Raw genomic sequence first — 12,500 nt, forward strand, 5'->3', positions numbered from 1 at the left:
AAGGAATGTTATGATAAATACGTGATATATGGTTGCTCTCATTGTGCTCGACAATCTTCACGGCAGTAGTTCTGATCTCATAAATATCGTAATTCTTAAGCCATGCATGCAGTCTGTTATTACATTCAGAAAAATCACTCTGTACGCATACTCACGCATTCACATCACGGTTTAAAAACATATATATTGTAAATATATACAAACATATACATTTTAATCGTTTGCCCATGGGTACACATACGTTACACAAACGAGGAGGCATTAGGTTTGTAAAGAATTAATTGTATTGTACGAATGCTAACTCTCTTGAACTGAAACAGCCACAGTGATACTCGAAGCTTTAAACCGTGGCGCTTCGGATCAGACTAACCTCTTTATCAGACGACAAGCGAAAGACATAATCCATTTAAGTTTTGCCGTCTGACGAGGCGTCCAAGTCTTACTCGAAACGTGGGTCACTGATCCCCCCCCCCCCCCACCCCTTTAGCGCTGTGTTTAATAGAAATCTTTGTACATACGTTACTGTTCGAGTTCGGGTTCAAGGATTGGCTTCCTCCTTCCGCGAACACCGGCTCCTTCTGCCGCTCGCTATCCAGTGCCTCCCGTGCTTCTCCTATGTTGCCAGGTCTTCAAAGAGGAGAAGGTATGTAGGTGAACCTTAGTCCTTCAGAATAAGGTTCTCTTCTTTTCTAGTCGATGCTTATAGCCAAAGAGAGATCGGCATGAAACACGTGTTGTAATTCCTTACTTAAACTCCAAGCTAAAGGTTAATAAAACAGAGCTGCAAATCTTTTTCCATCCAACATTTAACAATCGGAAGCTTTTTCGCGTATAGGTATCCAGCCGAAAATATCTTAATTTTGTTAATATGAACTGGTGTTGAATGCCCGGTGTATTCGTAGAGCACAAAAACAGAAATATCAAATAAATATATATCTGAAAGTCTCCATCAGTTCAGAGTTAACGTTTCCCTCTCCGAACGCCCTTATTTTGCAACATAACGACCAGAGGTCCATGAATCTGCTACGCGACGCTCCAGCCAGTGAGTGTGGTGGTAATATCAGTCCAATATTGCGATACCACTTGAGGATAGCTGCGAACGACTGCATCCACAATTGAGGCATTATTAAGGAGAATAGGATGTCATTTGGCTGCAGGTTGGTGAGCGCCAGTTGCATTCCTTCGGCACAGTCAACCTCCCAAAGCTTACACTTCAAGACGAACTCCTTTGAGAATAACTTTCTTTTAATCAAGTCTGCAAATCATAAAATCACACCACATACGCACAGCATTTCACCACAGCTACTCCTTTCTAAAAAAAAAGAAAAAAAAAAATGTTCGCTATGACCTTGAGGATCCAACGAAGGACATGACCCTAACTTGCTAGTTTAGACTCTGACCATCAAACGCAACAGTTCAGTATTGCTATTGCTGTCGTTGTTGTCACCATTATTCCGCTTCTAGTATTGCTATTGTTATTTCCGAGAGCACAACACACCTACAGTGACATAAGAATAGAACAGAAACCCCGTACTGAAGCCTACGTGTGGTGGCAGCTTGGACAGGGTAGCACTGTACAAGCGGGAGGGAGTGGTTGGACAGTTAAAGAGTACGGGCTGTCATCTAATGGTGCCTTAACTCTTATACAACGATGTGACCATATTTGTTTACCAATCTCCTTCATGTCAATTCTAGTTAGTTGCTGTTACTGTTTGTCTAGTTGTTGTTGTTGTTGATGTTGTTTTTGTTGTCGTCGTCGTTGTTATTGTCGTTGTAGTTGTTGTTATTGTAGTTGTTGCTGTTATTGTTGTAGTTCTTATTGTTGTTACTGTTGTAGCTGTTGTAGTTGTTATTGTTGTTGCAGTTTTTGTTGTAATTGTTATTTTTGCAGTTGTTGCTGTTATTGTTGTAGTTGTTGCTGCTGTTATTGTTGTAGTTGTTGCTGCTGTTATTGTTGTAGTTGTAGCTGTTGTTGCTATTGTTATTGTTGTAGATGATGTTGTTATTGTTATAGTTGTTGCTGTTGTTATTGTTATAGTTTATGTTGCTGTTGTGTAGAATTATACACAACAATCTGCCTTCGTCATTTTTATACATTTCTATTTCAAGAGAGCAGAGAAGAGAAGAGAAGAGAACAAAAAAAAAAATAGGATAAGAGAGAGAGAGAGAGAGAGAGAGAGAGAGAGAGAGAGAGAGAGAGAGAGAGAGAGAGAGAGAGAGAAAGAGAGACGATTATTTTTATCAAATGTAGGTGAAAAATGCAAATCATGAGAGAAACAGGGAAGGTAAAATTTAAAAAAAGAAAGAATTGAGGAGACAGAGACATACAGACATTAAGGACAAAAAGGATGAGAGAGAGAGTGAGAGAGAGAGAGAGAGAGAGAGAGAGAGAGAGAGAGAGAGAGAGAGAGAGAGAGAGAGAGAGAGAGAGAGACAGAGAGAGTGAGAGAGAGATCAGCAAAGGAAAAAAGAGCGACACAGAAAAAAAAAAAAGGGTAAACATAGACCCGAAAGAAAGAAGCAAAGAACGGGAAATAGGTTCGTGCAGCCCTGCCTCCGCCGCCCGCCGAACTCCGGAGGCCGTGGTGGCGGGCGGGTCGAAGGGCAAGCGCTGCGCAGGGAAGGTCTCACTCAGTCACCGGCCGCTAGAGGGGGAACATCGCCGCCCACTCGCGCCACGTAGGTCAGTGTTTCCCATCTGGTTTTGCTTCTGGAACGTGGATCAGCATGTGATTTTAGGTGTGACAAAGGGCAGGGTCGAGAGTAATGTTGAACTGCACTCAGCAGTGTAGTATTCAAGCAGCTAATTACCTCATGTTGTAAAAAGCACTTACTGGGATGTGTTCTTCCTCCAAGAGCGGTTGAGTTCTCTTCGGCCGCCCTTGCACGAATGCACAAGCAATTAAGCAGGTGAATCTATCAGCTTTTTGCTCCCCTCGTCAGACTGCCGCGTGACACCCCGAGAGCCTCCCCCGCGCACAGACAGACATGGCCGACCTCGACGAGAGCCTGGCGGAGGAGGAGCTGGAGCTGGCCCACAAGGTGGAGTTGCCGCCGATCGCCGCCACCCTCAAGGTCGAGCTGGGCCTCATGATCCTGTCGGCCATCGCGGGCGTCTGCGCGAACCTCGTCGCCATCTGGGTGGCTGCGTCGGCGCGAAAGAGCAACGTCATCAACCTGTACGTGATGCAGAGAGCCGTGTCCGACCTCATCTACCTCCTGACGGTGCCGGTGCTGGCGGCGCGGATCCTCATGCGGACTTGGGCGTTCGGCAGCGCCATCTGCAAGCTCACGGTGTCGAGCGCCCACATGTGTATCTTCGCGAGCTCAGCCTTCCTGGTGGCCATAAGCGTGGAATGCTACAGGCACTACGCCCACAACGCGCCCATGACCCGCACGAGGTGGTTCTATGTGGCCACGACCCTCATCTGGATCGGCGTCGTGTCCCTCAGCGCCTCGCTCATCTCGTACATCGATGTCGTGGAGGGCTACAGCGGCATGTTCTTCTGCACCGTCACCGACTTCAACCTCAAGTTCCTCACGTTCATCGACAGTCTGGTGATCGTGATGGTGATGGTACCGATGTTGATCAACTGGGGCTGCATCATACGCATGGTCGCCTCGCGGAGGGCGTGGAAGCGCATGGGCCTTAGCGAGAAGGCGCTCGCCAACAAGCGCTTCCTGGTGGCGCTGAGCGCGGCGTACACGCTCATTCTCACTCCCTTCTGCGTGACGCGGCTGCTAGGCATGGCCTCCTCCTTCAGCCTCACCCTGCTAAGGGCGCTTCAGTTGACCAGCCCTCTCACATATATCAACGCCACCGTCAGCCCCGTCATATACCTGCTCCTGAGAAGGCGACTGACAGCGCCGGGCGAGGGGGAGAGGCAGTCCCAGGAGGCCATCACATGCGTCGAAATTTCCTCCGACGCGTGAGGAAGCTCATCTCGCACCGAGGAAGGAATTCGGTTCCGGGAAAAGACAGGGTTCTCGGGGCCAGCAGCGTGTGGCTCGGCTGTGTGTGTCACAAGCGATGTGTTTATTTTGTGCCTTTTCCAGCCGCGCAACCTGAGAAGGCATTGCTAAATTGCAAGCTGAGAGAGAGAGAGGCCAGTCCACACGAACATCCAAGGAAACAAAAGTCAATATTCCTAGTAATCCTGAAAGTTTTTTTTTATTCCTTTTCAGCAAGTGGTTCATCTTTTCACGAATGTTTTGGGCAAGTTACAATGGTTATAATTGTTATACATTAATGAAGGGCAAGGTTGGGGAAATATAGTACATGTACATAAAATCAGTCATTTATAAGTATTAACAACTAATTATGGAATAAACGATGTTATATAAAGTATGTTTCATTTTCATATGTGAGAATCTATAAGGAGGCAGAGCAGAGTACAATGAATGGGTAGATGGATAGAAATACGGGGAAAGAGAAAGCATAGAAGATACTGGACATGCATGTGTTATCTATTTATCTACACACACAAATGAATACATACATATATTCACACACACAAACACACATATATATATATATATATATATATATATATATATATATATATATATATAACCGCATTCATATTGACAAATGTAGAAAAGGTATGAATGAGAATGAATATCTTCACAATACAAAAGATGTTTTTGACCGGTTTCGAATATATCTTCGTCAGAAATACATGACATACATGTATTTCTGACGAAGATATAATCGAAACCGGTCAAATACATGTGTGTGAGTGTGTGTGAGTGTGTGAGTGTGTGTGTGTGTGTGTGTGTGTGTGTGTGTGTGTGTGTGTGTGTGTGTGTGTGTGTGTGTGTGTGTGTGTGTGTGTGTGTGTGTGTACACAAATGTATGTGTTTACACACACACACACACAGATATATATATATATATATATATATATATATATATATATGTAGAGAGAGAGAGATAGGGAGAGAGAGAGAGAGAGAGGGAGACGGGGTTGGGGGAGGGGGTTTGTGTGTGTATGAAGGCGAAAGAGAATAAGTCGGAGAGAGAGAGAGAGAGAGAGAGAGAGGGGGGGAGACAGAGAGAGAGAGAGAGAGAGAGAGAGAGAGAGAGAGAGAGAGAGAGAGAGAGAGAGAGAGAGAGAGAGAAGCAGAGAAAGTGAGTGAGTGTGATAGCTACATGGTTATGGGGGGGGGGGGGTGGGGGTTTGCGAAGTTCTAGCTTCGCCCGGGCCTTCTAGATATGGCCCGGCCAACATGGTTATGGGAACATTAGAGGGCGGTGACCTCACTTCGCGCTCCCCATGACACGTTTCCAGCGAATACCAGCTGTTCCCCACGCCCCCCTTCGCACCTCTAAGCAACGCCCCGGAGAAAGCCAGGTGAGAAGTGAGCAAGGATGACCTGGGACAAGCTGTTTGCATCTTGACCACGACCCGCGCATACCTTCCTTCCTCAACACTAAGATGCTACCTTACCAAGATCTCCACAAACTACGTGTCTGTTCTTGACAATAAAGAAGCTAAACAGATACTGAGTATTCCTCTGGACCTGCCAGAAAATAGCGTGATCTCCTCATAACTTAAATCAGAGGCCATGTTAGCTGGTGTTCAGGGTGGTAGAACTCACGTCCCTACCTCTGCCCAAAATCTGTCGTCAGGAGCCTACAGGACAACGTAAGTGCATAAAGGTCTTCTGATTTTTTCCATGTTCCCCATCTGTGTGTTATAAGCCAACCGTTTTCTTAGATGTACAAGTCCTTAGATTTGTAAGGTAGCAGGAAGATATTTAATATTTGCTCTCACTTAAAGTGTGAAAAGTTAATCATCATAAACAAGAAAAAACAAAGAAATTTTGGTATGCTCTTAGGTTTCTTTTCTTTTTTTCAGAATTCTCTAGTGCGCTCTCCTCAGAGAGTGTTGTAATGGCTCTCCAGACTACGATAGGTTTCTCCTTAAAGGACAATAATTCTTCTCTTACTTCTCACTCATCTTCTCCCTCACCATCTACTTCTGAATCAGTCTCCCGTCTTCTCCCCTAACAAGCCGAAACTACTCTTTCTCCAACTCTACCCCCTCTTCTGACCTCACTCTTGTTACGGCTGCATCAACCATGGGTCCCGGCATTTCTCCCACGTTGTACAAAATAGCATCGAAAATCGCTGGCTCTAATGTGTCTGTGGACCAATTCTTTGCGGAAGTGGAGGGCACAGTAATCCATTCAGGATTTAGGCGGGAGACCAAGTATTTCGCTACATTGTGCCTCGTGGCTGCTAGAATGCGACTCAACTACGAAATTTCAAGAGTGGCTAGTTCTAGGTTCATTTAATTATTTGCCAGAAGATAAGAAGACATATGTAATGTTAAAAAGTATTTTCCCTTCAACATTTTCGAGGCAGACTGAGAATCACCATTTGCAATTAAGTTTGAGTTATTAAAGGCTAAACTTACTTCATTCTTAAAAGATAATCTTTTATCCTACTTATGTAAATTTTGCGTGAAGCTAATGCAGTGGGGCGCAGTGTATCCCGGCTCAGACGCCTCGGTGTGTCTGAAGCAATGCGTTACGAAGAGCACTTTGCACACGGCATTTCCGGTGCAGCGACAGCGCGTTGGGAGGCGACCTGGCGACGGTTTAGCGACGAGATAACAACCCAAGAACATGTCAGTAACCACGAACTATATAAGATATAAGTCAAACTCTTTGGTAATTAAAAAATAATATTATTTAAATAAGTTCTGTCATTAATTAAGACTCAATTTTTAGTAGTCGATAAATATTTTCCGACAGTGAGTATTCCTTCAGAGGCTCCTGCCGTTTTCTACGGAGCCCTCAGAACAGAGGCGAGGGCTGAGGAGGAGGATTGTCAGTATCCATGGCTGTGATTTCTGGTCGCCGGTGAAGTTACAAGTTAAGTACTCCATGTTTGGATTCAAATGGCGAGATCAGTTAAAAACGAGGCCTTTATGCTTTATTGAATTTTATTGAATGACTGCCGCTTCTGTAATCTGGAGGACAAAACCTAAATTCACCCCTTTCTCTGAGTAAGAAGGCTTTGGCCTTGAGGCAGACACTCCAAGGTCAGTAGTTTGGGGGTGGGAATTACTTTGCTTACTACACTGAAATATTTTTTGAAAGCTAGTTAACATCATCTAACTCTCAGGCTGTGCGCAAACGAGTTTGGGATGAAGTTGATAGTGCTTCATTTGATATGTTTCCTGAAGCCATTGCGAATGAAATGGAGGATAAAGGTGGGAAATATGCAAGTGGCTAGATCAGGGAAAAGCAAGGTAAATATTCAGAAAATAACAGCACAGAGTGGAGTGAACTGCCGGTGTGGGCGAAGACAGCAAATTGACGTGTCTTACCCGTGATCATTGAGTGGAGCAAACCAAGCCTCCCCCAGCCTCGCATGTGTTGTCAGGAGCCTCCCTCTAGAGCGCAGTACTTCATAGCCCCTTCTACCCTGGTAGTTGCCTGTAATAATGCGTGGCCACATATGGCTAATTGAGCACCGTGGCTAACTGGGCAGTGTAGGTGTTTGAGGATGTATCATCCATCTGGGTGGTCTGCTAGAACCCTCCGTCCGTATTGTAGCCGGCAGGGTTGTGTTTTTAATGAGTGCACTTGGTTCCTGGATCAAGTGGCAATTACACCTTTTCTCTGATATGGTCAGTCTCGTGAGTGAACGATGTTAAGACTTTTAGTCTTTCGTCTGAGGTATCGCCAAATAATGTTTTTATTAGAGGTGTGGCAGGATTTAAACTAGGTTTAGTTGGATCTATGTACGTGACACTGAGGTTGGGAAATATAATTTTTCTTCATCAAGTCGTCATAGTGAAGGGTTATCATAGTTTCCCAGGCCACTTGCTCCTTGACCATTATTGTCTATATCGTTCTGCTGAGACTGCAACAGAATAAGGTGAAAATTCAGGATCAGGTTTATAAGCTAAGTGAGCCAAGTTACATCTGGAAACAAACATGCCTAATTCTGCACCTAATACAAACATCAAATCTGTTTATTGATAGTGGTGTTAGGTTAATAGATTGCGAAGTCACAGATCTCCTGATAGCCGAATTTAAGCTGCTCGTGTCAAATTTCTCTGGCAATGTTTTTTTCTACTTCCTGTTCAACCGACCCGTTCAGTGCAGCACTAGTAAAGGCTATGCAAGGATCATTCGCATTTAGTGAGGCAAGGATATTCTAGGTAAATTGCTAAATCAATTCCTTGATAATTTACCAACCAAGAACACTCTATCACTATAACCTAGAACTATAACCTGTGTATATTCCAGCATACAAAATCCTGTACAGCAGGCGTCAGATTCTACAGGAGGAAGTGCGTGGCAAGCTGCAGCAAAGGCTAGTTCAACCGTCACAAGCTCGTGGTCAGCGCCTATACTGGTGGTGCCGAAGCGTCAGCAGGGATTTTGACCTTTTTGCAATTTTCGGTGTCTGAACAAGGTGACCGTTCTGTCGGCTTTCCCACTCCCAATCTTCGCCAGCTCTTGCAAGACACTGGTGGGAAGAATACACTCTCCTTAACTGATTTGGCGAAAGGTTTCCTTCAGGTACCCCTGGCAGAGGACAGCCAACTGTACATTGCATTCTCGATGCATATGGGTCACTTTGTTTTCCTTGTATGGGTCTCAGGAATCCTAGTCTGACGTTTAGTTATCATATGACTCTCGTCCTGCAGGGTTTAGTAAATGATGCCAGTCTATTTAGACATTTTGGTTTGTTCACCTTTGATCAGGGACCGTGAAGCATATTTGTGTATTTTTTTCGGAAGCAGGTTTGACGATTAACCCAGCAAAATGTAAGTTCTTCCAGTCACATCTGGATTCCCTCATGTACACATTTAGTGCTGCAGGTATTGCCCATAATGAGACAAAGGTGAAAGCTGTTCCCCAGTCCCTCTGATGTAGAAAAGGTAAAGCCTTTCCTGGGGCTAACAGGTTTTTATAGGTCAAAGATTATGGAAGGATCACTGCACCATTTACACATCTCAAGATAGATGTCCTCTGGTGCTGGGTGTAGCAGCACGACCCTGCAACCTGATGTTCAGTGTAGTTTCTCAGGTTGGGTTGCATTTGATCCACAGCCATGTCCTCGCACATTGGACAGCAGACTCCCCTCAATTCCTGCACTTACACAGCGCATGTGTACTTAAACCGCAGAATCCGGAACCAAGATCAGCATTCCCCAATCCTCCAGCAGAACACGGCAACAGCAGCAGCAACGCAAGGACTGCCCAGTCCTTGGCCGACTGGGGAGCCTAGTGGCTCCCCTGTTGATCTCCACTTCACCTTCAGCACCCAGCCATACTTGTTGGGCATTCACACCCACACAATCAGTCCCCAAAGAGATAAGACACTAGTCCAAATAGTAGATGCCAAACCATCTACTTCACTGGTGATCCCGGAGTCACACGTCATGGTATATTGCTCATTTGCTTAGCTCACCCTCTTGAAGGGAGTACCTGTAGCAGCACGACCCCGCAACCTGATGTTCAGCATAGTTTCCCAGATTGGATTGCACTAAGTCCACAGCCATGTCCTCGTGCATTGGACAGCGGGCTCCCCTCGTTCCCTGCGCGCATACACAGCGCATGTTTACTTTAGCCACAGAATTCGGAACCAAGATCAGCATTCTCCAATCCTCCAACAGAACACGACAACGGCAGCAGCAGCACAAGGACTGCCTAGGCCTTGGCTGATTGGGGAGCCTACCGGCTCCCCTGTTGATCTCCACTCCAACTATACCTTCAGCTCCCAGCCATACCTGTTGGCACTCACACTCACACAATCACTGCTCAAAGAGATAAGACACCAGTCCAAATAATATATCCAATGGCATATACTATAAGGACAAGGAGCAGGTGAATGCAATGTCTCATCAGTATTATCAGTGTGAGGAAACATAGGTTGTGTTCTTCACTTGTCGTTCTTGTTCATTTATATTATCCTGCATTAATTTTGCTTGCATTAGTCCTCGAGAGTTATTGATTAGTTTAGTCCTAACTGCCCATGCGTGCGAGTTAGTCAGACAATATGTGTTACCTCCGTAGAGTTTTGTTGTTCATTGTTAAATTTGGAAAAGCAGTGTAATTTATTTTTGCTATTATAATGCATTTAATTAGCTGTAGAGGTATGTATCACCTGCATTACCATTACCTTCATCCTATCTCCATCGATGAGGCGAAAGATCAGATCTCACCTTTTATGCTCAGCCTTTTATTAGTGTTTGGGGCGTGCCATGCGAAAGCATATCGGATGCCTATGGGAGATGTATGAGCATAAGGTCGTTGAACGTGTTGCCTCATGCCCCCCATATCATGGGTCTATCCCGGAATGACTGCCCGAGGTTAGACCTCAGGCGGGCTGTCAGGGTGGGGGCTTGGGACGTCCGTTCCCTGCGACAGGACGATCGGTTACCTCTACTGTCAAGGGAATTGAAGCAGCTGAGAGTTGAGGTGGCTGTGGGTGGCTACACCTATTACTGGTCGGGACGCAGCGATGGCCACCATCTCCAGCAGACTTCAACCCTCGGTAGTTGAGGTCACTCCAGTCGATGAGTGTATTATGGTATTGAGACTGAAGTTTTCACTATGCTTCATGTCTCTTTTTACTGTATACGCTCCTACAGATGTATGTAAACTTCAGGAGAAAGAGCTGTTTTATGCCAAACTTGCATCTGTGGCAGACAATTGTCCTCGGCAAGATATTCGTATTGCTCTGGGTGACTCCAATGCGGTATCCGGCTGCGATCGAGCTGGCTATGAGATGTCTGTCGGTCCTCATGGCTCAGGAGCTGATGATGGCAGCGAGAATAGCCTCCTTTTCCGTGACTTTGTTAGGTCCCAGAAATTGAGGATTTCTGGCTCCTGGTATCAGCGTTCTTACCCGCACCGTTGGACTTGGTACAGCAATACGGGTAGTGTGGCCAAGGAGATCGACCACATCCTCATTAGCACTCGGTAGAGGATCCTCCAGAACTGTAGGGTGTATCGAATCACCGAGTTCTGTGGAACTGATCATAGATTAGTTGTGGCTACTCTCTGGGTCCACTTTAGAACCCCCCGTCGCCCAAATGAACACCCTAGGGTGTTTCATTTGGACAGATTGAGGGAGGACGAGTATGCTAGGGGGTTTGCCGAGGCTATCTCTGTCACTCAAGGGCCTGACAGACCCTGTTCTTATGTGGGATACCTTTAAGCATGATATGCTTGATGAAGCTCAGGAATCCACCGGTGAACGACCAAGAACAAGACAGAATTCCATCTCACAGGGGACACTGGAAGCCACAGATGCTTGCCATGCGACTCGATTGTCAGGGGATCGCAACTTGCACCGCTCTTTGGTGCGCAGGACTAGGTCACTGTTGAGAAGGGACAAGGAACAATTTATCAGTAATCTTGCAGAGGAGGTCGAAAGACATTTCTTAGTAAATGACCTTCGTTCTGCCTACCAAGCCCTGAGAAAGCTGAACTTCAAGCCCTCCTCACAGACGACTGCAGTCCGCTCAGCAAGTGGCCAGATATTCCCAGATCCTGATGGGATGCGTGTGTGTTGGGCCGAGTGTTTTGAGCAGTTGTGTCAGGTTGATCCACCAACAGTTAACTTGGATGCGGGTAATGTTGAGATTCCTCTGCCATACCCACCCATCAGTGAGGATCCACCCTCCCTGACTGAAGTCGGGGGCGATCTCCAAGCTGAAGAGTGGTAAAGCAGCAGGCGTTTGTGGCATCCCAGCTGAATTGTTAAAGGCTGGTGGAGAACCTATGGCAAGGGGCTTGCATGCAGTCCTGTCTGCCATCTGGCAGACTAGTACCATTCCCCCTGAACTGCTGAGGGGTGTGGTCATCCCTCTCTGGAAGGGGAAAGGGGATTGCTGGGACTGTAGCAATCACTGAGGCCTTACACTATTCAGTGTACCAGGCAAGGTACTCGTGCACCTTCTACTGAGACGTATCAGAGACGACCTGCTGAGGCACCAAAGGCCAGAGCAATCTGGATTCACTCCTGGCAAGTCCACAAAAGACCGCATCCAGGCGCTTTGAGTCATTGTAGAGCGCCGTCGTGAGTTCGGACGTGGGCTGCTCGCAGCCTACATTGACCTCTTGAAGGCGTTTGACACGGTGCATCGCGAATCAGTCTGGGAGATCCTGAGGCTAAGAGGAATTCCAACAAGGATTATTGGATTAATAGCAAACCTGTATACAGGCACTGAAAGTGCTGTAAAGTTTGGTGGGGGCCTGTGGAGCTTCTTCCCTGTTAGTTCAGGTGTAAGGCAAGGCTGTATTCTTGCACCAACACTTTTCAACACTTGCATGGATTGGATACTGAGTAGAGCTACTGTCCAAAGTCACTGTGGAGCAACTCTGGGCAATATCAAGGTTACAGACTTTGACTTTGCTATTGATGTTGCCGTGCTCTCTGGATCTCTGGAAACCCTTGTGGCGGCTCTTGATGCATTTAGCAATGAAGCGAAGCCCCTGGGGCTAGAAGTCTCCTGGACCAAGACC

General features: G+C 46.2%; 2 protein-coding genes across 2 annotated transcripts in view; both read left to right on the plus strand.

The window, feature by feature from the left end:
* Window positions 1–2,623: 2,623 nt before the first annotated feature.
* LOC125024538 (chemerin-like receptor 2) lies at window positions 2,624–4,345 on the plus strand. Its single transcript, XM_047612342.1, has 2 exons — window positions 2,624–2,683; window positions 2,944–4,345. The coding sequence occupies exon 2, from the start codon at window positions 2,989–2,991 to the stop codon at window positions 3,931–3,933; it is 945 nt and encodes a 314-aa protein (XP_047468298.1). The 5' UTR covers window positions 2,624–2,683; window positions 2,944–2,988; the 3' UTR covers window positions 3,934–4,345.
* A 4,734-nt stretch (window positions 4,346–9,079) lies between these two features.
* The window catches only part of LOC125048359 (C-C chemokine receptor 1-like protein 1), an 11,074-nt gene continuing 7,653 nt past the window's right edge, over window positions 9,080–12,500 (plus strand). Inside the window, exons 1-5 of the mRNA XM_047647023.1 lie at window positions 9,080–9,138; window positions 9,289–9,412; window positions 9,644–9,759; window positions 10,116–10,123; window positions 10,622–10,728. Of these exons, the coding sequence (XP_047502979.1) occupies window positions 9,080–9,138; window positions 9,289–9,412; window positions 9,644–9,759; window positions 10,116–10,123; window positions 10,622–10,728 (414 nt within the window). The remainder of the gene's footprint in view (window positions 9,139–9,288; window positions 9,413–9,643; window positions 9,760–10,115; window positions 10,124–10,621; window positions 10,729–12,500) is intronic.

The sequence above is a fragment of the Penaeus chinensis genome, chromosome 43, assembly GCF_019202785.1.
Source record: "Penaeus chinensis breed Huanghai No. 1 chromosome 43, ASM1920278v2, whole genome shotgun sequence".
NCBI classification, from domain to species: domain Eukaryota; kingdom Metazoa; phylum Arthropoda; class Malacostraca; order Decapoda; family Penaeidae; genus Penaeus; species Penaeus chinensis.

Excerpts from the sequence above, each read along its gene's own strand:
- LOC125024538 (XM_047612342.1), top strand. The coding sequence starts at position 2,989 with ATGGCCGACCTCGACGAGAGCCTGGCGGAGGAGGAGCTGGAGCTGGCC.